The sequence below is a fragment of the Ursus americanus genome, chromosome 6 (genome assembly GCF_024610735.1).
Source record: "Ursus americanus isolate L20-20 chromosome 6, mUrsAme1.1.p, whole genome shotgun sequence".
Taxonomy (NCBI): domain Eukaryota; kingdom Metazoa; phylum Chordata; class Mammalia; order Carnivora; family Ursidae; genus Ursus; species Ursus americanus.
Window position 1 is genome coordinate 83,130,773 of NC_142132.1, and position 24,010 is coordinate 83,154,782.

Below are 24,010 nucleotides of genomic sequence, written 5' to 3' on the forward strand. Positions count from 1 at the left end.
TGGGGGTCTGGAGGGCTGGGGGCTTCTGTTTTTCCTAAGGAGCCACACAGAACTATGTGTCTCTGTAACCACCCACACAGACATCTGAGGGAAAAATAAAAATTATGTCCGAAGATCCCACCACACAGAACTAGCAGTGGAAGAGGACGGGGTAACAACTGCGCAGAAGCACGATTTCACAGCGTGGGCCCGAATGTTCCACGCGCGCGCCCTCTGACCTTGCAGCCCCACTTCCACAGATGCATGAGGAAAGCCACTGCGTAGGGGTAAACAGCTGAATGAATCAGGGTATTCGCTGACCACATTCATTCCACTAAGAAATCCGAAACCACCATCGTTTTATTCACGAGCAGACTAAGGAAACCATCTAATGCCGGAATCTAACGCACCCAGGAAAGATGGGAGTTACAGCTCACATTTACTGAGACGGGAACATGCCAGCATTCGGCCAAGGGAGGGCAAGAGTTCCAGAAGGGCCAATGCAAACTCCATGGTACAAATTTTCCATTTTTGAGAGCTTCTCCTCCTCTTTCCCTAAATGTCCACGCGGCTTTCTGGTTTTACTCAGGTGCTCAATGTTCCCTCTTCAGAGGGGTTTTATGAGACCCCTTTTTCTAAAAGAGCCACTCTTCCCTGACAGACCCAACCACTTAGCACGGACTCTGGTGAAGGATGGCTGATCGAGGCTCAAATCCTAGCACTCCTGCTTGCTACCTGTGCGACTACGGTGACTCAAGTGCACGGAATACAAAACTACTACTACACACCCAACATTTATACGTTGGGAGGAAAAGCTGACTGAACCTCTGAAGTGTGCCTGCTTGGTATGAGTAAAAGTTCAATACCCGTTCATTACCGAAATTCTCTCTTCTGGACTCTTCTGGATTATCTGAATTTCTCTCCTGTACAAAATACATCTTTTGTACAAATGCAATAATCGTTTAGTTACCAACAATTTTATTCTAAAAATACAAAAAGCAGAGAAAGAAAAAGCACATATAATCCCACCGCTTGTCAATTATATAAAATAAGAAGTCACTATGTCCCCATCTGAAACCATCCCTACCCTCCAGTTAACTAGCAATTTTTTCTCTGCTTATACAGACACACATACACCCATCTAATTCTTTCTTTATTAAATAAAACCAGAATCATGTCATCTGTTTTGTTTCCATTTTTCGATATATTGTATCCATGGCTCCATCACCTCATTCTTCTTACCTGGTACACAGTATTATGTGGCATGTAGTAAAAATTTAAGCATTCCCCTATTAAAAAACATTCAGAGTATTTCCCATTTTTTGCTGGCACAGAGCTACAATAAGTGTGAACACATACCCTTACATATGAGCCCATTATGAGATTCCCAGAGGGGGCTGATTCATAAGAAATGGAGTTTTTTCATTGTTTTTTAAAAAATATTGAATAAACACAAAAATAGTGATAAAAATCACAGGACGTATATAGCAACAATAGGGGCACCTGGGTGGCTCTGTCGGTTGAGCATCCAACTCTTGGTTTCAGCTCAGGTCATGATCTCAGGGTCATGAGATCGCCCCACATCAGGCCCCGAGCTCAGTGGAGAGTCTACTTAAGATTCTCTCCCTCTCCCTCTGCCCCTCCCCCATTCACATTTTCTCTCTAAAATAAATAAATAAATCTTTAAAAAAGTAATACAGCCACAGTACAATATAATCCCTGCACACCCATCCCTTGGTTGACTATCATCATGTTTCCCTGACTCCATGGCAGAGACATTATGAGAGGTGCCAGGTGCCAATCTTTCACTGGAAAGAAACAAATATCTCCTTAATGCTTCCTTTTTCCTATCTTTAACCACTACAAAATATAGTATCTTCTCATAGGTTTATTGGCTATTTGCATTTCTTTTTCTATAAGCTGCTTCTTCATTTCCTTTATCTTCTTCTGCATTGATCTGGGTGCTTTATTTTCTGATTTACAGAAACGCTGCCTACTGGGGACACTGACCCGCAGCTCCTACTCATGCTGCAGGTAACACTATGCCCTTCACCAGGGAAAGTGTTACAGGCCCATGCCGATAGCTCTATTAATTTTCCTTCAGGCCTCCCAAGCTTAGGTATTTGCCCATATACTTTTTAAAATTTTGTTTTATACATTTCAATCGTTCACCGACGTAGACTTTATTTTAGTAGATGTGGGAATAGGGCTCTACTTTATTTTCTCCCAAATGCACAGCCAGTCATTCTAATAGCACTTACTGAACAACTCCTTTCTCCACCAATATAACGACTTTACTACACACCCAATTTTCACATACATACGTGGAGACAAGTGTCTGTATGTGTGTATGATGTGCATGTGTGTGTGTGTATGTACACACACGGCATTTATGGTGTTGACATGGCTGTTTCAGACTCTGTTCTCTTCCACTGCTCCGTCTTGCCCAGGGAACGCCATGGAGCAAGATTCAAAGAAATCACTCACCTGTCCTTCTTCATCAAAAGCCATGACCACCACAGCAGCTCCAAACTTCTTAATCTTTCTAGCCTTCGCCAAGAAGTCTTCCTCTCCCTCCTTCAGGCTAATGCTGTTGACAATGCACTTGCCCTGGCAGCACTTCAAGCCGGCTTCAATCACAGCAAAATTGGAAGAGTCGATGCACAAGGGCACCTAGATCAGAGGGGCGGGAAGAATCACGGAAAAATCACAAGTCACCATGGATTCCCTTCCAAGGGTCGGCTCTCAAACAGTCCTTATTTCTTATTTAAGGAAACACTATGCAAATAATAGTAGTGTGGCAGAAAAAGGATTTTAATGTACTTGATCTTTTAAAGCCCAGAATACTTGGAATGATTCTAGTCCTTCAGGAGACCCCATGCATGAGCCAGAAATTTACAAATCAAAGCTCACAGCTAAACACCAGGACGAAATCACTGAGCTCAGTTCACCAGCTTCATCATCAGTTTACACCTTCCAGTGCCTACACCTCAAACAGGATTCTGGTATCCCTGCTCTGACTCTGGGATTAAGATTTGGCCTCACACGCTCGGGAACAGCCCTCCAGCCAAGTTATTCAAATCCAATCTTCCCTTTAGAAAATCAAGTGCCTGACTGCAAAAAACAAACAAGCAAACAAAGATTTACTCTTAGAAAGGAAAAGACATAATATTTAATAAATGTGTTCATCATATAATACATACTACAATAACGGACAAAGTAGGAATGCAGATGAGAACAGGTTCATTTTTAACAGTCTCCATGCATTCATGCCTCTGTTCAAGGAAAGGCAAAAGTAAGGGTTTCGAGGCAGGACTAGAGCCAAGCACAGAAATGAAACAGGGTGGCTGATCTAAGCTCCATTGCTTAAGTCACTCAGTACATATATAATTAAGTGACAACCACATTAGGCCCCACACTAGACCCGGGGACAATGACAGAGCAGGCAGCTCCCTGGCTTGCCCAAGCTTTGTAAGATAAATGATTTAACAAATAACGACACGAAGTGTGGGGAACGTGAGCACAGGAGAGGAGCAGAGCTGTCCTGAAACCCTGCTTCAGGGGCACCAGACCCCACCCGTGGCACAGAGAGGGCAGTGCAGGAGAATTCAAGGAGAGGTTCCCAGGGCAGTCGGCTCTTCCTCAGGCCACGCCTCCAAAGGAGAGAGAGCGCAAGGGAACAAGGGATGCTTCGGTTCTACCCTTTCCTAGCATACTAGTAACGACAGGCGTGCAATGAACGGGGTCAATCACCACTGCCACTCCAGGCCCGTGTTTTAAAGCACTGGCTGAGTCTGCTGTCCCAACTCTGCTAGTGAAAACGTGCTAGTCACCCCTTTTGATGCTCGACTCAAGCTGTTCATAATTCGGTCAATTAAATTTTGGTAGGAGGTCCAATCCAGGAAAGATAGTGGAAAAAAATTACGAAACAATTAATAATGTCATAAGTTACACAAGGCTGTTCACAGTGAAGGCACTTTTATCTTCACGGTTCGAGAGTCAGACACTGCAGGTACGACTGCTCCCACTTCGGGGCAGAGGAAGGAAACTCCGGTCAATAGTCAGCTGACTTGCCAGGGACCATAAGAGTCTCCCAGCTCCTGGCAGAGCCCCTTTCCCACAGCTCAGCTGATGAACAGCTGCTCCCCCTCTGACTCTGACAGACTGGGAACAAGTCATTTGGCTTCTCCGCACCTTAAATTCTCAAAATATTTACTCCCAGAGGAGTGATGAGGCTTTTTACTGACACACATGAAAGATGGGTTAATGTAATCCACTGCTTACCGCAAGATGTCTAACTTAAGCATTTGCTGAAGGCCTAATGAAACACTGACAGCCCCATCTTTCAAAGCACTAGGAAGTGTCTTTAAAAAAGAACTTCACAAATCACTTCTCATCACAAATTCAATGGTAGAGAAACAAAGTAAAATTTCTAAAGATTTTAGAATCCACCTAAAAAAATTTTGAAGAATTGGACACACAGATTTACTTTCATCTTTTAAAGAACTAATGTAAAAGTTGACATATAGGCATTGATTTAATCTCGTTTTATAATTTTGTTTACTGTGATAAGCCCCAGAAGGTCTCTTCCTCCCGCGATAAGGAAGAACTGCCTGAGCCCCCCTGTGCTCAGAATGGAACTAACATCTTGGGAGGACAGGCAAGGGTATCCTTCATGACGTGGGAAGCAGGTTCTCAGTCCGTCCAGACATCAGAGGAAACTCAATTCTTGTGAGCAATTCCAGAAGCCTTGGAGAGAGCTGACTGTAAGTCACAGCTCTCTCTGGCTTATATCAAAAGGCTACCATTAGGGGAGAAAGTGACAAACAGAAACCGTTGGGCTTTCACTATAGGAAAACAGAAAGGCAGGGTGTGAGACGACAGACCCCGGGACACATGACAAAGTTAAATGAGTGACACATGAGGGCACGGAAATCCCCCCATTTTGTACAACCTTGGCGATGTCGGGCTCGGAAGCAATGAAGTTGCAAAATCTGGTCATTGCACTGGAACCGTCCAGCATGCCGTCATCCATGTTGATATCCAACACCTGCGCTCCCATTTCCACCTGCACTTTGGCAACACTCAGCGCTTCCTGACGGAAGAATGCCAGAGGCGGCAGCATTAGGAGAAGGTGACTCAAGAGAAGGCTACAGAAGTCATCCCTACCACGCCAGCAGTCCTCTCACATCGGACTGATGAACCAGCCTCCCCGAGTCCGGAACTGCTCTCCTCCCGTCTGTCATCACACTCTGACCACTGGCCTTTCTTCCATGCCTCCTCCTCTCATCAGTTCATGACTCAGAATCCACAAAGGCTCTGTCTTCCTACCGTAAAGAAGCCCAACTCCCCCAGCCTGGCGTTGAAGGCCCTCTGTGACCTGACCCCACTCTGCTCCTCCTGGTCCCCTTCAGCCAGCCACATCTATTTCCACTTCAGGGTCACAGATCACGTTGTCCCCTCTGCTTGGGATATAATCCCCTTCCCTTCTATACTGTTTAGGACCCAGCTCAAGCCCCAGCTCCTCCAAAAAAGTCCTCAGAGAAACCATCCAAAACTTCTGTGACTCTTCAGTCCTTGCCAAGACATGCCAAGCATGTTGCAGGCTGTTGGTAAGAGTTACATGAAACAGGAGTCAAATAAAATCCAGCAGGTTTTTATATGGGAAGGCTTTTCAAATCCGTTAATACACTGTCACACACTGTAAATACCCAAGAACAGAATACAAAGCACTTCCCACTAGTGACCACTGAAGGAATATCCTGTAGGCTCAGTGTTCCGGAGAACACACTTTGGGTGGGAAACACTGCTTATTCCACAATGACCTGCTGCCTCTGTAACTTCCTAACAACACTGTGGTTTATGAGATCATCGCTTCCTGGGGATTTCATGATTTCTTACGCCTCAAAACAGAGTGTAAGTGCCTGGGACTCTGCAAAGGTCTTAGGTTTCTCCTGCTCTCCTCTGAACAATGCTGGGCAAAATACACATGTTCCATAATGCTTTTGAACTAACTGATAAGACAGTTTATTGTAGGGTTTCACTGTACACTTTGTAATGTAATAAAATAAAAAGGGACAAAATCAACAGTAGCTTCTGATGTTGTCCTAATTTTTCCTTAGCTTGAGAAAACCACATCGAAATTTTAAGCAAACGTTGTGACAGAGCAGGCATGAGACCCTCTGGCATATGCCACAAGGAAAGACCATTTGTCATGACCCAAGGTTACACAGGAAAAGATCACAATAAAATTCAGCACATCGAAAAAATGTTTTTGCAGCATCAGCACTGTATTAAATACTATGAAGAATTGAAAGCATGTGTCCTAATTCCTGTGGCTGGAGGGCTTACATCTAGCTGGGGGCATAGGACACGGTCGCACAAACAGCAGCACTGCCGTCCGTGGTGAGTCAGGCTCGAGACGGCCCACAAAGCAGGAGAGGGCCAGTCTCTGTGGACTGAAATGGAGGAAGCCACCTCAGACGGAGAGTCTTCAGCTGGCCCCTGGAGAACAGACTGCAAAAAGCAGAGCGAGACAGCCAGCAACCCGGTGAGACCAGAGACAGAAAGAGCTGGAAAGCGGAGATGCGAATACCTGACCTTTCTATTCCAGAAGAGTTACCGAGTAAAAGCGTGGAGGTCCAACCTTCCCAAATGGGCTCACTAAGATGAAGTCATCTGTACAAGGTGAGCAAAAATCCGCACTGCAGCTTTCTTTCACAGGTCAGCGCTCCTTCTGTGAAACCGCAAAGCCTCAAGGGATCACTAACTCAAGGAGAACCAGAGTCAGAACCCAGCGATCGCCTGCCAGATTCCACTGCCTCCTCCTCCTGTCCTCTAGGCAGAGGCAGCACAGTAGACTCGGGGTCTCATCCACTTGCTGTGAAACAACAGGCAGGCAGTGGACCTTCCCCCAGATGTACACGGGGAAATGGGGGTAATAACGGTCCCTATCTCATGCATCTGTGAGGATTCGGTGAGTGATGATGTAAAGTGCCTCACACCGTGACTGGCACGTAGTAAGACCTTACTAAAGGCTAGATATTGTCACTCCCATCCGCTTTCGTCTTCCTAAGATGCCCTCTGTCCTCGGTATCAAATCTATCAACTCTGACAGCTCACAGAGACACCATAGAATGACCCTAAGAATCAAAACGTAAATAGAATCATGGCTAATTGAAGAAAACTACGAAGAGTCATCAGGATTTCAGAGGGGAGCGAACATGAAAAAAAAGGCATGGATGTAGAAGCAAGGCTTCTGGAATGTTCCGGTGACAGATCCGGAAGGGAAGGCAGGCTGGTGTCTCAGTGGAGCGAAATGAATGGTGGCCTAAGGAGTTTGGATGTTCTCCCATCTGCACAAAATGTGACCCTGTGAAAGCTTCTGATCTGGGGGAGGACTGTGACAGGAGCTCACGGTGGCAGCAAGCAGCAGCAGGAATGCAGGGCACAGGATGAAGGGGACCTGTCAGGAACCAGCAAAGCAGCTAAGCAAGCCTTGCCCGTGTGCCGCAGAGGGGCACCACCGAGGGCTACGTGGAGCAGTAACTAGTAACTCAATGAAGGATGATAAATGGGCCTTTCTTTGTAATTAAAATTCGGTCTGCTTTGGGGTGCCTGGGTGGCTCAGTCAGTTAAGCGTCTGCCTTCGGCTCAGGTCATGATCTCAGGGTCCTGGGATCGAGCCCCACATCGGGCTCCCTGCACAGCAGGGAGTCTGCTTCTCCTTCTGCTGCTCCCCGCTTGTGTGCTTGCTCTGACAAATAAATAAATAAACTCTTTAAAAAAAATTCAGTCTGCTTTGATACTGGTTTCTGGAAAATCTATTTCCTAAAGCTTGCAAAATCTCCAAGTGACAGTTGAAGATAAAATAAATCATCATAAAAGCTCAGACTAAATTCCTCCAACGTTTAACTTCCTATTTTAATAAGAAAAAAAAAATCTATCTGGCTGTTCAGGGTAGGCTCTATGGGGATCAGAGTTTGCTGACCTGCAGAGTGACCCAGCTGAGCAATACTACGGCTAACCCGTCATGTAAATGCTCCAAGGCAGGGGCCTACTCCTTCTTTTCGGTGTGCTTGTTTATTTTAGTCGAGAGCCGGCAGCGTCAAGACCACCGCACTAGTCAGCTGCTGGATGTGGTCATGAGGAAGTGACCAGAAATGCTCGTGGCTTCCCCGTCCCTGGAAGGATTTGTGAGAAGCCAACAGGAAGAGTATTCTCAAATTCTTAAACTTCTTTCACAGTTAATAGAAACAGCCAGAACCTGGATCCCTCCCACCTCACCCCTTTTCAGATCCCAGAGGTAGCTCTTTTTGACAAATATTAGTAACAGCAGCTTCGGTCTTCCGAAGCCGCAGCCTCCCACCCGCCCAGCCTGCTGCAGACACACGTGACCGTTCTCCTCGCGGTCCCCAGGAGCTCTGCTAGTAACACTCTCGAACGCAGAGCTGTCTCATTTACATGCTGTCTAGCCAAAAACATGGCAGATGCCTCAAGGGTCTTAATGAGATGCTCACTTCATAGTTTCCTGCCATGATGAGTTTAGCAAACTTCCTGGATCCTGCCACGTTACAGCGCTCTCCAATGTTAACAAAGTTGGTGTACGGTCCGATCCTGAAGGGCTCTAGACCTTAAAAGGAGAAGCATTTTGAAAACGTTCTGAAAATTCATATGATGACATGAGAGACAGAAACAAATGCTTTCAGGAGAACGAAGTTCCTGTGGCACAGCCCACAGGACTAGACAGGACCCCTGACGTGGGATTAGGACTGTGGCCTTCTCCCCCAGGGATATTTAAACACAACACAGGCTACACGTTACAGCTACATGGACAGCCAGAACTCCCAAAAGAAGTATCTTAGCAGTTTAGGTGCAAAATTTCATACCAGCTCTGAGAAACAAGGAAACACGGTCATCATATCCCTACTGCACCGAGAGTGGGGGCGGAAGCCCTGAAGTTAGAATTGGAAGGATGGCTCTGCAGCTGTCCACTCAGACATCACCTTGAAGCCGGAAGGAGCGAGCTTTTGTAATCCCACCGCAATGAGTTGAGAGCTTTACCTTATGTCTTTGATCTAGAGGCCAAGAACCCATAACCAGTAAGGAAGAATGGGAACCAAGGAAGGACCCCAGCTGAGCCCTGGGAGACAGGAGCTGCCGCCCCCACTCATGAGCTGGCACTGGGAAAAGCGGGGCTCTCTGTACCTCTCTCCTTATGTGACAAGGGGACAGAACTTCTCCCCCATTACAGGTCAACTGAGGGGCAAATACCAGCTTTATAATTACGAACACATTCACGGAGGTAAAAAACGAGACGCAGTGTAAAGTAACACCACAGAAATAGCCCTTAACTGTTTTTGTTCTATTCGTTCTATTGAAAGTATGAGGCGAGGGGGTCTTGCAAGGGTGGTTACAGGCAGGATGGAGGGACAGCCAGCCGCGGGTTCAAAGCCCTGTCCAGCTGTCTCAGTGCACAGCCCAGGAACACTTTTCTCATAGCTTCTGATTGTATGGAAGACATAAAAGGATGATTTTTCATACTTTTTTTTCATACATTTCATACCACTATTGTAAAAATGAGACAGAACGCTGATAAGCATAAAATTAGCACCAGCAATCATAGCTGTTGTTGTCAATAAGAAAATGGCTTTTGTGTCCTTTGTCAAAGCACTGATTGAGGAAGAACAAAATATCAGGGAGAGGAAAATAATGCATATGAGATGAGTAATCACGGAAGTATTCCAGACTGCTTAAGGGCCTGGGGAGGCTATCCCTTCCCAGTTTTGTCCTGTGATCTCTTCCCACGGGTGGTGACCCTTCATGTGAGTCTCAGGGTGGCCCCAGCCCTTAGTCAGATCCCGGGGCTCACAGGGCAGGCAAACAACGGTACCTACGGGTAAATACTAAAGAGGCCCTGCGTCGTGTCCCATGAGCACCAAGTGCTTCTCATCAGTTATACACATGAAGTGTCTCATATAAAAACTACATTTTTCTTAAGTTCGCAATCTATAAAAGAGTATGTTTGATATCATTCTTTTAAAATCTGATTGAGGGTGACTTTTAAAGCAAGTTAGAAGTAGCACATGAAATTCAAATCAGAAGAGGATTCTTTTATTCTTACATATAAATTCTTTTTAAAAATCATATCTAGGGGCACCTGGGCAGCCCAGTCAGTGAAGCATCTGCCTTCGGTTCAGGTCATGATCCCAGGGTCCTGGGATCGAGCCCCATTTTGGGCTCCTTGATCAGCAGGGAGTCTGCTTCTCCCTCTCCCCTCCCCCTGCTTGTGCTCTCTCTCCCAAATAAATAAATGAAACCTTAATAAAAAATAAATTAAAAAAATAAAAATCATATTCTAAATGGTTCTCTTCTTGTTTCAATTGTGGCAAAGGCTAACTATCTTAACTGTTAGTCCCTGGCTGCAGTCAGTCAATAGTTTTAACACCTAAGGATGAAATAAACTAACCTACCACACCACTCTGTTTTCTGGAGAATAAAAGGAAAACAAGGAAGACTGAAGAGGGTTTTTAACCCAACTTCACACTCACTCACTGGGATGAATTCGATGAAATATTTTCTGACTGAGAAAAGTAGGTGTTCTTTTGCTGTCCCTTGTACTTTATTTCAGTTTTCTTAGAGGAACATAAGGAACAAAAATACTTCAATTCAGAGAAACGTTAAATTCTAAATTATCAGGGTGCCTAATTTCCCACGTGCGCTATTTGCAGGTTCTCTAAGAATCTGTTTCCATACACACATACATATATACATGCATATATATATATTATCACATTCCTTAGAAATGCTATCTAAGAATACATCGCTGAAGTATTACGGGGAAAACATAAAACTTAAAGTTATGTTTCTAATGGTTGGCACGATAAACTCTTTTTTTAATGTTCCTTATTTGAACATCAAAACTCATTCTCAAACAGGGAGGCTGCCCACCCTCTGGGACTGGTGAGCACCAAACGGAAGAGTCAATACCACACCCCTGTGTGAAGTCCCGAACACGGGGCGGATCTGAGGAGGCGACAGTGATGTTACAGAAGGAAGCACAATCGTCTACGAAGCGGCTGCCGTCAGGACAGACCACGGAGGCTCGACGGTCTGGAATTCTCCCTAACAGCAAGCCCGACGACTGAAAGTTAGCCTGTGGCCGCGGGTACGTTGTCAGAGCAGCGCCTCATAGAGCCGGGGCCATGTGAGCTCTGAATCTAAGGGAGGGCCCTACCTGGCCAAAGCACCTGTGCCTTCTGCCCATTTCTCACCGCTGATCTTCACTAGGATTCATTTAAATGCAAGAAAAAATAGGTATGCTTCTCTGACCTAAGAAACAAGTTGCTTAGCACATACATCACTACCACTCAGGATAAACACATGAAATCAACCCACATTATCATTCTGAAATGATAAAAATCATGTCTTTACCACTTACCAGATAGTAACATATGCTCTTCAAAAACAGTGGCAGGTGGAACTCTAGGCTTACAGTTTCTCACAGCTTTAGCAATCTCCCTGAGTTAAAAGAGAAAACACTACATCCATTAATTCAGAATAAAATAATTTAATTAAACTAATTCCCAGCTATGAAATTAAGTCTATTTAACATAATTATGCACATAATTACATATCTAATTCCAAATGTGCAGCAACAGTTATGCCTTTTAGTTTTCTCAGCAATGCAGAAAATGAATGTGTCAGCTTTAACTTTTCTGTATTTTCCCAGTCTGCTGTGTACTGACTGCACCAGTTTCTGCCCTTAGAGACAGAAACTGAGATATGCGACGGTTTACACAAATGCAAACAGCAAATCTCTGCCTTTCTTTCCCAAACCCATAGATGCCCTTTACTCCATGAAATATGTGCTGGCTTCTTAGTGGTTTAAAAGAAAAAAGGCTTCCTCGCTGAGAAGGACCAGCGTAGGTTCCAGGAGCAGAGGCCTGTGTTTTAGGTCTGTTTTCCCCAAGCACAGAAAGCACATAGTAGGGAGGGTCCATAGGAATACATCACTAATACTCCAAGATAATTACTCTTAAAAATTTGCTTTGGTTATGTATACACTTTTTAACCTTAGTGGCTGTAGTAAATTATGTCTTTGTTCAACCTGGAAAAATCTGGCCACCGCACTAAATTTATCAGGGCCAGTATTAACTCCTCACTCTGCTGCCCCCTAGATCGGCATGCAGAGGCCTAAGTAAAAGGAGCAAACACACACATACACACGCACACACACACAGAGGTAGGTGACAGACACATATACACAGAAACACACACAGGTTTTTTTTAAACGACTCTTTTTAAAAAGGAGGAGATAACCTTAAAAACAAAAGAGATCTAAAGACTTAAACACAAAAAGAAATCTACCTTCAACTATTGATAGCTTTTAGATATTATTTTAAAGATATTTTAAAAATTCCATAGGCTCTTCACAGAGTCTCTCACAGAAGCCAACGAAAGCAGTGAAATATTAGGTAATTCGGGACAGTGGACACATCGCCTGCACAAAAACAGACTCAGAACAGTAAGATGACTGGCCCAAAACAGGCTCATCAGTCACAGTAGAGAAAAAACAAATTACAAGTAGTCTGAAACTGTACTCCATTCCACTGCACTGCAATCCTCTTACAAGCCACAGAATGGCAAGGACTTGAACACAGACGTCGCCAGGCTCTTCTTCCACACCCCATGCTCCACAGGCTCACAGAACAACGTGGGTTAAGCCATGACTGTGCGACGTCTCTCGACCTTAAGGTGCCTGGTTGTCTTACCATCTTCTCCTTCCATGAGACAACTAATGTATCTGCCCACAAGAAATATGCACTGCCCCTCCTTAATTTTCTGAGTATTAGTTAGGTATTTAAGGATAGAATATCATGATATCTGGAATTTACTTTACAATATTCTAAGGCGACAAAGTTGTAAAACAGACAAAATAAGAAGAGCAAAATCTTGAAAATTATGGAAAGTCTATGATAGGCACGTGGAGATTCATTTTATTATTTTTCTACTTTTGTTTTTGGAATTTTTCACAATATAAAGGAATCCCAGTTTGCCTGGGCTGCCAAAATAAAATACCACAGGCCACGTAGCGCACACAACAGCGATTTCTCGGTTCCGGAGCTAGAAGTCTGAGACCAAGATGTGGGCAGGCGGCTCTCCTCTCAGGCCTCTCTGGCTTTGCCGGCTTCTCCCTGGGTTAACTCGGCCCCTTCCTCTGTGTGTCTCGTGTCCGACTCTCTTCTCACAGGGACACCAGTTACACCGGACTAGCATCTACCCATATGACCTCCTCTTACCTTCGTTATCTCTTTAAAGATCCTGTCTCCAAATACAGTCACAGTCAAAGGAACTGGAGGTTGGAACTACAACCCATGAATGTCGGGGGTGGAGGACACAATTCGTCCCATAACCAAAGACAGAGTACTTAGAAGGGACCCTTACCTGATGTGATCAGGTGTCGTACCACAGCAGCCACCCACTATATTGACCAAGCCATCCATAGCAAAGTCCTGCATTGAGGGAAAAAAAAAGCTTCACAGAGCCCATCTGAATTCTAAACTCACCTCCACTAATTCAGCAGGAGATCTACATTTCCTGAATAAAGAATTTTTCATTATAAAGAGAAAGTTAAACATACTTAATCCAAAATATAAAGCTTTCACATGCCCTAGATTTAAGTTTAAAAGCAGAAAATAGTTCAGATACTATGAAATCCTTTACGCCATTTATAAGTATAATGACATAACCATTTGCCTACTTTAGCATACTATTTTTTTACCCATATGCTGAGCTGATTGAATGTGAGCTGGATAGCGTATCAAATAACACATAAAGTGAGCATCAGTTTTTACGTTTAAATTAATTTTAAAGAACTAAAATTTCAGGGGCGCCTGGGTGCTCTGGTTAAACATCTGCCTTTGGCTCAAGTCATAATCCCAGGGTCCTGGGATCAAGCCCTATATCATCATCAGGCACCCTGCTTGGCGGGGAGTCTTCTTCCCCCTCTCCCTCTTCCTCTGCTTCTGCCCGCCCCCCCAGTCGTGCTCTTTCTCAAATTCATAAATAAAATCTTTAAAAAAACAAAAGAACTAAAAAGTCAGTTCCTCAGTCACATTTCAAACTCTCCAATAACCACATGGTAGTTCCTGGCTACATACTGGACAGTGTGGGTCTGGGGTTTAACCACACAGCAGTTCGTGAAGGACAGTAATTGAGACAGGAAGTCAAGAAACCAAGAAGTCAGACTACTGGGAAGGTCATCTACTAGATAAGGAACTGAAATCACAAGAAGGAAGTCAGAAATCATTTAGGAGAGAATGCTAGTGAGCCAGAAGCTAAAAGTTCAAGGAATGAGGAAGTGACCCAAGGCTTAGTGGGCACTATGGTCCCATGACCTGGGATTCAAAGGTGGGAGGTGTGTGAGCTACAAGGTGTGCAGGTGACAGCAGGGAGCAAGGAGGACATCTACTCCACCCAGCGGTTTGGTTGCGGTGGAGTGGGGGAGGGGGGCCATCACCTGAGAGGAGTGCAGAAGACAGCCAAGTTTCAGTTAGTCTGGGTCTGGCCTGACTGGGCATTTTCCAACAACTGCCAGGGCCAGACAGGGAGAAAAACGGTGATGGCGAGCCCCTGCCTCTGCCTCTACCATCTTAATTCAGAGTGGTTAAGCTTTTGTTATATATACACTGGGATCTCTTTAGGAGAAAATTCCACTCCTAAATATTCTAAATCTAAGATTCCACTTCCTCTCTCTTAAAAAAACCAAGTGAAAGACCATCCTTAACCTTTAGTTGCGTGGCCATCATATGCGGAGTCTCGTCGTAGTCACCAAACGTGTTGGGAAGACCTAAAAAAGCATATTTCAGGCATTACTGAAAACCATCTTAACAAATAGGTTAGTGTTTGTGAGGCTGTAGTTTTAAAGTTACAAAATTTTATATTTACAATTAAATGGTGATTACTTGCAAAGACAAATTAGTTCTTAATACTAAACATAGTAAATGCAGAGATACCACACATCCCCCCTAAAAAAATCACAGAGGCAAATAAACATAGACTATTTGTCTTCCATTTGAAAGAAAGGAGTCACTACTACAGAATTTCTTCAACCCCCTCCCCTTCCCTCAAAGGATACCCAATCTTGTCTGCTAGCTGCTTGGGGGTGGAGGTTGGGGGACTACTACGTACCTGGCGATATGAATTAAAAACAAATGCAAAACACAACCAGTTCTCAAATAAATTTTCCCAAGTTCAAATTTTCAAATAAATTTTCTCAAGTAAAATTTTAGCATCGAATTAACCAATTTCCTGTTTTATTTATTAGCTCCTTCCAGTTATCTTACTCCTTGTGGGAAATAAAATTTGTTGTGCATTAAAATATACATATTTGGAGAAAGAAAGCTGCAAAATTATTTTTAGCCCTACGTAGCTAAGCAAATGCTCAAAAACACTTACCAGGCAATTTGGCTAATCCAGAATGGATTACCGATTTCTAAATGGATAGTTTGAGAACTGTCCATAAATATCTTTAAAATACATACACACACGTTATAGTAAACTAGAAGTGCTAACTTTTAGAAAGGAAGAAGCTGACACACAGGTTGTTAATACAGCAGAACAGAGAGAAGGGCTCCCTCTCCTCTTCTTTGCACTCATCTCTGGCCACGTTCACATGGCCAGCACTGTCACCTAAAGCAAGGCTCTAGCCAGTTACGTAACTGGGTTTCATCCCCCAAAGTTCTGTCCAATCCTGAAGCTTTCAGGCTGAGTCAAATTGTTCCTTCAAGTCTAGAGGCAAGCACTGGTCTAGACCCAAATATTCTTCATTTAGAAAATGGCCACTGAATGTCAACTATGTGCCAAGAGCCACAAAACAAACTCTTACAGCCAAACTCTCTTAACCCTACCTACCCTTGTCGTTGTGTATGTGGATTTCCCCATGTGCAACTCCCTAGAAATACACACCTGCATTGGGATAACAGAGGACATAGGCTGTTGTACATTTTCCAATTGTTTCAATAAAAGGTCTCATTTCAGCTGCACCCAGAGCACAGTTTAATCCAATGCTGTAAAAACAAAAAGAAGGTATCTGGAGCATCATCTTGGATACAAGGTATTTATGTATATAAAATGTTACAGTAAAGAAAGGACTATATCTAAGACCAAACAGATAATAAATCCCCACTTTAGCTTTAGCACCTTTATTCAGATACAGTCAAAGCCATTTCACTGAGGACCCTGAGGCTCTGAATGTTTCTGTCCATGTCTCCAACGTCAGATGATCTTACAGCTAAAAGACCCTGCCTATGGTATCACCTTGAAGAAGTTCAGTTTGGTTACTGGTATACTGAAAACAGAAGTGCCAGCCAACTACCACTGCTAATAGCCATCTGATCTAAAAGCAATACTTAAGAGAAGGAAAAAGGAAAATCACGGAGGTAGGAGGCACAGTAATGATCCATGGGAGTACAGAAGACCAAGACTGAGTAATCGTTGCTCTGTAACTGACTTGCAAGGTGACCTTGGACTTACAGTTTGTCCTCTTATAAATGAAGCTGGTTTATCTATAAAATCAAGTTTCATTTTGCAAATGAAACTTACTATGGACGCAAATAAAACAGATCCAAGCAGAGCTGCTCTAATTGAAGTTTTCAGGGTGAAGGGCCTGAAACCCCTCCAGTACCACTCTCAGGGGGCCCCTGGGGCCCTCAGGAATTCAGAAATTAACTAGGAAGCTACTAGGCTATCTGATCTTTTAGTTTTTCATATTCCAATTTTTTACTTTTACTATGATTCCTAACTGCAATGTGGTACACTAGATTAGATCCTGAGGCAGAAAGAAGGGCAACTGTGGAAACACCTGAAATCTGAATGAAGTCTGGAATTTAGTTAATAGTAATACTATTCTTAGTTTTGACGAAAGGACCACAGTTACATAAGATGCTAACATTTGGGAGAACTAGATGAAGAGTATATGGAAATTCTCTCTACTATCTTTCCAACTTTTCTGTAAATCTGATTATTACCCCAAAATAAAAAGTTTATTTAACAAACACACACAACACCCATTCATGAAAAAACTCTCAGCAAACTAGGAATAGAGGGGAACTTCCTCACCTTGATAAAGAATATCTACAAAAAACCTACAGTTGACATCATTACTTGATGTAAAACTAGATGCTTTCCCCCTAAGATGAGGAACAAAACAGAGGATTTCCATTTTTAACTCCTAATCGACATCACACTGGAAGTCCTGGCTAATGCTAGAAGAGAAGAAAATACAAGGTATACAAATTTGAAAGGAAGACATAAAACTATCTTTGTTCACAGATAAGATGTAGAAAATCCCAAAGAATCAACTAAAAAATTCTTGGAACCAATAAGCACTGACAGCAACGTTGCAAAATACAAGGTTAATGTGCAAAAGTCAACTGTTTACTTCTATCCCAGCCATGAGCTACTGAAATTAGAAATTAAAAACACAATACCAGTAGTCAAAGGAGTTAAGATGGCGGAGGAGTACAGGACCCCTTTTTCAGCCGGTCCCCTGAGTCAAGCTTGATAGGTACCAGACCATCCTGAACACCCACAGAATCAGCCTGAGACGCAGGAAGATACATCTGGATCTCTACAAATGAACATCTCCAGCGCTGAGTATTGAGGTATGAAGCAGGGAGCCGTGAAAACACACACAAATATTAGAAGATAAACGGAAGGGGGAGGGAGCCTCCACGTTCGGGTGCCGGGAAGAGGTAGCCACCTGCATGGGGGAGCGGGCGGACTCACGGACCGGCACCCGCGAGAGAGACTGAGACCGTGAGCCGGGGAACGCGCGCCACCAGTCTGAAAACTGGAGCTCCAGAGTGCGCGAACCACACTGAGAGCTCCGGAGCGCGCAGGGGCGACGGGCAGCTGGCAGTGTTAGAAACACAAAGGACACAGACGCGCCAGCCCTGGAAGTGAGGGCTGGGACGCCAGGTGTGGGGCGCACATCCCAGGATGCTGCAGGGTTGAGCAGCACCAAAAGAAACAGAGTTAAAGTGTCCAGAACACCAGTGGAGACCGGTCCATGATCCCTCTGTTCTGAGACAGAGGCTGGGATTCGGCTACTGCTGCTCTGACTCTCAGAAGAGGCACAGAACACCGCCAGGGTGGGCCACCAGAGGACAAAAGCCTGGAAATACCGGCTCACACGGTGCCCGTCCCCATCCCCACTCGCAGGGGACACGGACACTCTACCCTAACAAGGTTGCCTGAGTATCGGCACAGCAGGTGATACTCCCCAGAAGGCAGGCTGAAAAATCAAGAAGTCCACATCCCTAAGATCCCTATAAAACAAGTGCACACTGCCTGGGTCCTGGCCAATAATTTGGGCTCTGGGCAACCCCGCAACCTCTCCTCATCAGAATGACGAGAAGGAGAAATCCCCCCCAGCAAAGAAAAGACAATGAGTGTGTGGCCTCTGCCACAGAACTAATGGATATGGATGTAACCAAATTATCAGAAATGGAGTTCAGAGTAACAAAGGTCAAGATGATTTATAGACTTGAAAAAAGTATTAACGAAAATATTAACAAGAATATAGATTCTCTAAGGGCGGAAATGAGAGCGAATCTGGCAGAAATTAAAAATTCTATGAATCAAATGCAGTCAAAATTAGAGGCTCTGACGGCCAGGGTGAATGAGGCAGAAGAACGTATCAGCGAATTGGAGGATTGGTTAGTAGAAGAGAAAGCTAAAATAGAAACTTGGCTCAAAAAAATCCAATCTCAAGAATGTAGGTTACGGGAGATTATGGGCTCAATGAAACGATCCAATGTCAGAATCATCGGAATCCCCGACGGGGTGGAGAAAAACAGAGGTCTAGAAGAGATATTTGAACAAATTGTAGCTGAAAACTTCCCTAATCTAGCAACGGAAACAAGCATTCGTGTCCAAGAGGCAGAGAGGACCCCTCCCAAGCTCAACCACGACAAACCTACGCCACGTCACGTCATAGTGCATTTCGCAAATATTAGATCCAAGGATACAGTATTGAAAGCGGCCAGGGCAAAGAAATTTCTCACAACCAAGGCAAAGGTATCAGAATTATGTCAGACCTGTCTACACAGACCTGGAATGAGAGAAAGGGTTGGGGGAGCATTTCTAAAGCTCTTTCAGAGAAAAACATGCACCCAAGGATCCTTTATCCAGCAAGGCTGTCATTCAGAATTGATGGAGAGATAAAGACCTACCAGAATTGCCAGTCACTGACCAATTTCGTAACCATGAAACCAGCCCTACAGGAGATATTAAGGGGGGTTCTATAAAAGTAAAAAGGCCCCAAGAGTGATACAGAACAGAAAGTCACAATCTATAGAAACAAACACTTTACAAGCAACATGGCATCATTAAAATCATATCTCTCAATAATCATTCTCAATGTAAATGGCCTAAGTGCTCCCATAAAACACCACAGGGATCCAGACTGGATAAAAAGACATGACCCATCCATTTGCTGTCCACAAGAGACTCATTTTGAACCTAAAGATACATCCAGACTGAAAGTAAAGGGATGTAATACAATCTTTCATGCCAATGAACCTCAAAAGAAAGCTGGGGTAGCAATTCTCATATCAGACAGATTGGATTTTAAACTAAAGACTATAGTTAGAGACACAGAAAGGCACTATATTATTCTTAAAGGATGTATCCAACAAGTGGAGATGACAATTATAAATATATATGCCCCGAACAGGGGAGCAGCAAGATACACAAGCCAACTCTTAACCACAATAAAGAGGCATAGAGATAAAAATACGTTAATAGTAGGGGACCTCAATACTCCACTATCAGCAATAGACAGATCACCTAAGCAGAAAATCGACAAAGAAACAAGAGCTTTGAATGCCATATTCGACGAGTTGGACCTCATAGATATATATAGAACACTACACTCCAGAACCAAAGAATACTCATTCTATTCTAATGCCCACGGAACATTCTCAAGAATAGACCATGTTTTGGGTCACAAAACAGGTCTCAACTGATACCAAAGGACTGAAATTATTCCCTGAATATTCTCAGACCACAATGCTTTGAAATTGGAACTGAACCACAAGGAAAAATTTGGAAAAACTCAAACACTTGGAGACTAAGAACCATCCTGCTCAAAAATGACTTGATGAACCAGGAAATCAAAAATCAATTTAAACAATATATGGAGACCAACGAGAATGAAAACACAATGGTCCAAAGCCCATGTGACACTGCAAAGGCAGTCCTAAGGGGAAAATACACAACCATCCAAGCCTCACTCAAAAGAATAGAAAAATCTAAAATGCAGTGTTTATATTCTCACCTCAAGAACCTGGAACAGCAACAGAGGGACAGGCCTAATCCATGCACGAGAAAGCAGTTGATCAAGATTAGAGCAGAAATCAATAAATTAGAATCCAGGAGCACAGTAGAGCAGATCAACAGAACTAGAAGCTGGTTCTTTGAAAGAGTAAATAAAATTGAGAAACCACTACAAGGCTTATCCATAAGAATAGAGAAAGGACCCAAATTAATAAAATTATGAATGAAAAGGGAGAGGTCACAACCAACACCAATTAATTTGGAAGGATTATTAGAAACTTTTATCAACAGCTTTATGCCAATAAATTAAGCAATCTGGAAGAGATGGAGGCCTTCCTGGAAATCCATAAACTACCAACACTGAAACAGGAAGAAATTGATTTTTTAAACAGACGAATTAATTATGAAGAGATTGAAACAGTGATTAAACACCTTCCAAAAAACAAAACGTCAGGGCCTGATGGATTTCCTGGGGAATTCTACCAAACATTCAAAGAAGAAATAATACCTATTCTCCTAAAGCTATTCTAAAAAATAGAACCAGAAGGAAAGCTACCAAACTCATTCTATGAGACCAATATTACCTTGATCCCCAAACCAGGCAAAGACCCAATAAAAAAGGAGAATTACAGACCGATTTCCCTGATGCACATGGACACCAAAATTCTAAACAAGATCCTGGCTAACAGAATCCAACAGTACATTAAAAGGATTATCCATCATGACCAAGTGGGATTCATCCCTGGGATGCAAGGGTGGTTCAACATTCACAAATCGATCAGTGTGATAGATTTTATCAACAAGAAAAAAGCCAAAAATCGTATGATCCTCTTAATAGATGCAGAAAAACTATTTGACAAAATACAGCATCCTTTCCTGATTAAAACCCTTCAGAGTGTAGGGATAGAAGGTACATTCCTCAATTTCATAAAAACCATCTATGAAAAGCCTACAGCAAATATTATTCTCAATGGGGAAAAGCTGGAAGCGTTTCCCTTAAGATCAGGAACATGACAAGGATGCCCACTCTCGCCATTATTATTCAACATAGTACTAGAAGTCCTTGCAACAGCAATCACACAACAAAAAGGGATAAAAGGTATCCAAAACGGCAAAGAAGAAGTCAAACTGTCTCTCTTCGCAGATGACATGATACTCTATATGTAAACCCAAAAGAATCCACTCCCAAACTACTAGAAGTTATAGAGCAATTCAGTAATGTGGCGGGATACAAAATCAATGCTCAGAAATCAGCTGCATTTCTATACACGAACAATGAGACTGAAGAAAGAGAAATTAGGGAATCCATCCCATTTACAGTCGCACCAAAAATCACACGCTATCTTGGAATTAACTGAACCAGAGACGTAAAGGATCTATATTCTAGAAACTACAAATCACTCTTGAAAGAAATTGAAGAAGACACAAAAAGATGGAAAAATATTCCATGCTCATGGATCGGAAGAATTAACATAGTTAAAATATCCATGCTACCCAGAGCAATCTACACTTTCAATGCCATCCCGATCAAAATACCGATGACATTTTTCAAATAACTGGAACAAACAGTCCTTAAATTTGTAATGGAACCAGAAAAGGCCCCGAATCTCCAAGGAATTGTTGAAAAGGAAAAACAAAGCTGGGGGCATCACAATGCCGGATTTCGAGCTGTACTACAAAGCTGTGATCACAAAGACAGCATGGTACTGGCACAAAAACAGACACATAGTCCAACGGAACAGAATAGAGACCCCAGAAATGGACCCTCGGCTCTTTGGGCAACTAATATTTGATAAAGCAGGAAAAAACATCCAGTGGAAAAAAGAGTCTCTTCAATAAATGGTGCTGGGAAAACTGGACAGTTACATGCTAAAGAATGAAACTTGACCATTCTCTCACACCATACACACCGAGAAACTCCAAATGGATGAAAGACCTCGATGTGAGACAGGAATCCATCAAAATTCTAGAGGAGAACATAGGCAGCAACCTCTACGACATCGGCCAAAGCAACCTTTTTCATGACACATCTCCAAAGGCAAGAGAAACAAAAGATAAAATGAACTTGTGGGACTTCATCAAGATAAAAAGCTTCTGCACAGCCAAGGAAACAGTCAAAAAAAACTAAGAGGCAGCCCACGGAATGGGAGAAGATATTTGCAAATGATACTACAGATAAAAGACTGGTATCCAAGATCTACAAAGAACTTCTCAAACTCAATACATGAGAAACAAATAAATCATAAAATGGGCAGAAGATATGAACAGACACTTTTCCAATGAAGACATACAAATGGCTAACAGACACATGAAAAAATGTTCAAAATCATTAGCCATCAGGGAAATTCAAATCAAAACCACACTGAGATACCACCTTACACCAGTTAGAATGGCAAAAATTGACAAGGCAAGAAATAATTGTTGGAGAGGATGTGGAGAAAAGAGATCCCTCCTACATTGTTGGTGGGAATGCAAGTTGGTACAGCCACTATGGAAAACAGTGTGGAGGTCCCTTAAAAAGCTAAAAACTGAGCTACCCTATGATTCAGCCATTGCACTACTGGGTATCTACCCCAAAGATACAGACGTAGTGAAGAGAAGGGCCATATGCACCCCAATGTTCATAGCAGCATTGTCCACAATAGCTAAATCGTGGAAGGAACTGAGATGCCCTTCAACAGATGACTGGACTAAGAAGATGTGGTCCATATATACAATGGAATATTACTCAGCTATCAGAAAGAACGATTTCTCAACATTTGCTACAACATGGACGGCACTGGAGGAGATAATGCTATGTGAAATAAGTCAAGCAGAGAAAGACAATTATCATATGATTTCTCTCATCTATGGAACATAAGAACTAGGAAGATCGGTAGGGGAAGAAAGGGATAAAGAAAGGGGGGGTAAACAGAAGGGGGAATGAACCACGAGAGACTATGGACTCTGGGAAACAAACTGAGGGCTTCAGAGGGGAGGGGTTTGGGGGAATGGGATAGGCTGGTGATGGGTAGTAAGGAGGGCACGTATTGCATGGTGCACTGGGTGTTATACGCAACTAATGAATCATCGAACTTTACATCAGAAACCAGGGATGTACTGTATGGTGACTAACATAATATAATAAAAAAAACATTAAAAAAAAAAAAGAAATAAGAGAAATCTCAAATGAACAATTTAACTTTACACCAGAGGAACTAGAATAAGAATAATGAAGCCCAAAGTCAGTAGAAGGAAGGGAATAATAAAGTTCAGAGTAAAAATAAATGAAATAGGGTACCTGGGCAGCTCAGTCAGTTAAGAAGCCAACTCTTGATTTTGGCTCAGGTCACAATCTCACGGTGGTGAGATCGAGCCCTGAGTCAGGCTCTACGTTCAGCAGGGAGTCAGCCTACTTGAGATTCTCTCTCTCCCTCTCCCTCTGCCCCTCCCCCTGCTTGTGTGCTCTCTCTCTCTCTTTCTCAACTAAATAAACAAATCTTTAAAAAAATAAAGTAAAAAAATGAAATAGAGACTAAAAAGACAAATAGAAAATATCAATGAAATTAGTTTGATAGCTGGTTCTTGGAAAAGATAAACAAAATTGACAAACCTTCAGCTAAACTAAGAAAAAAGGAGAATGCTCAAATAAATAAAATCAGAAATGAAAGAAAATAAGTTACAATTGACACCACAGAAATACAAAAAA

General features: G+C 43.0%; 1 protein-coding gene across 8 annotated transcripts in view; it reads right to left on the reverse strand.

Annotated features, from left to right (window-relative positions):
- MTR (5-methyltetrahydrofolate-homocysteine methyltransferase) overlaps window positions 1-24,010 on the reverse strand; it is a 119,754-nt gene that overhangs the window by 66,159 nt on the left and 29,585 nt on the right. For all 8 annotated transcript variants that reach the window (XM_045802332.2, XM_087863179.1, XM_045802336.2 and 5 more), the window contains 7 exons: window positions 15,949-16,049; window positions 14,769-14,830; window positions 13,426-13,493; window positions 11,420-11,499; window positions 8,499-8,611; window positions 4,934-5,074; window positions 2,467-2,652 (listed from right to left, as the gene is read on the reverse strand). In XM_045802332.2, coding sequence (XP_045658288.2) covers window positions 2,467-2,652; window positions 4,934-5,074; window positions 8,499-8,611; window positions 11,420-11,499; window positions 13,426-13,493; window positions 14,769-14,830; window positions 15,949-16,049 — 751 coding nt within the window. The remainder of the gene's footprint in view (window positions 1-2,466; window positions 2,653-4,933; window positions 5,075-8,498; window positions 8,612-11,419; window positions 11,500-13,425; window positions 13,494-14,768; window positions 14,831-15,948; window positions 16,050-24,010) is intronic.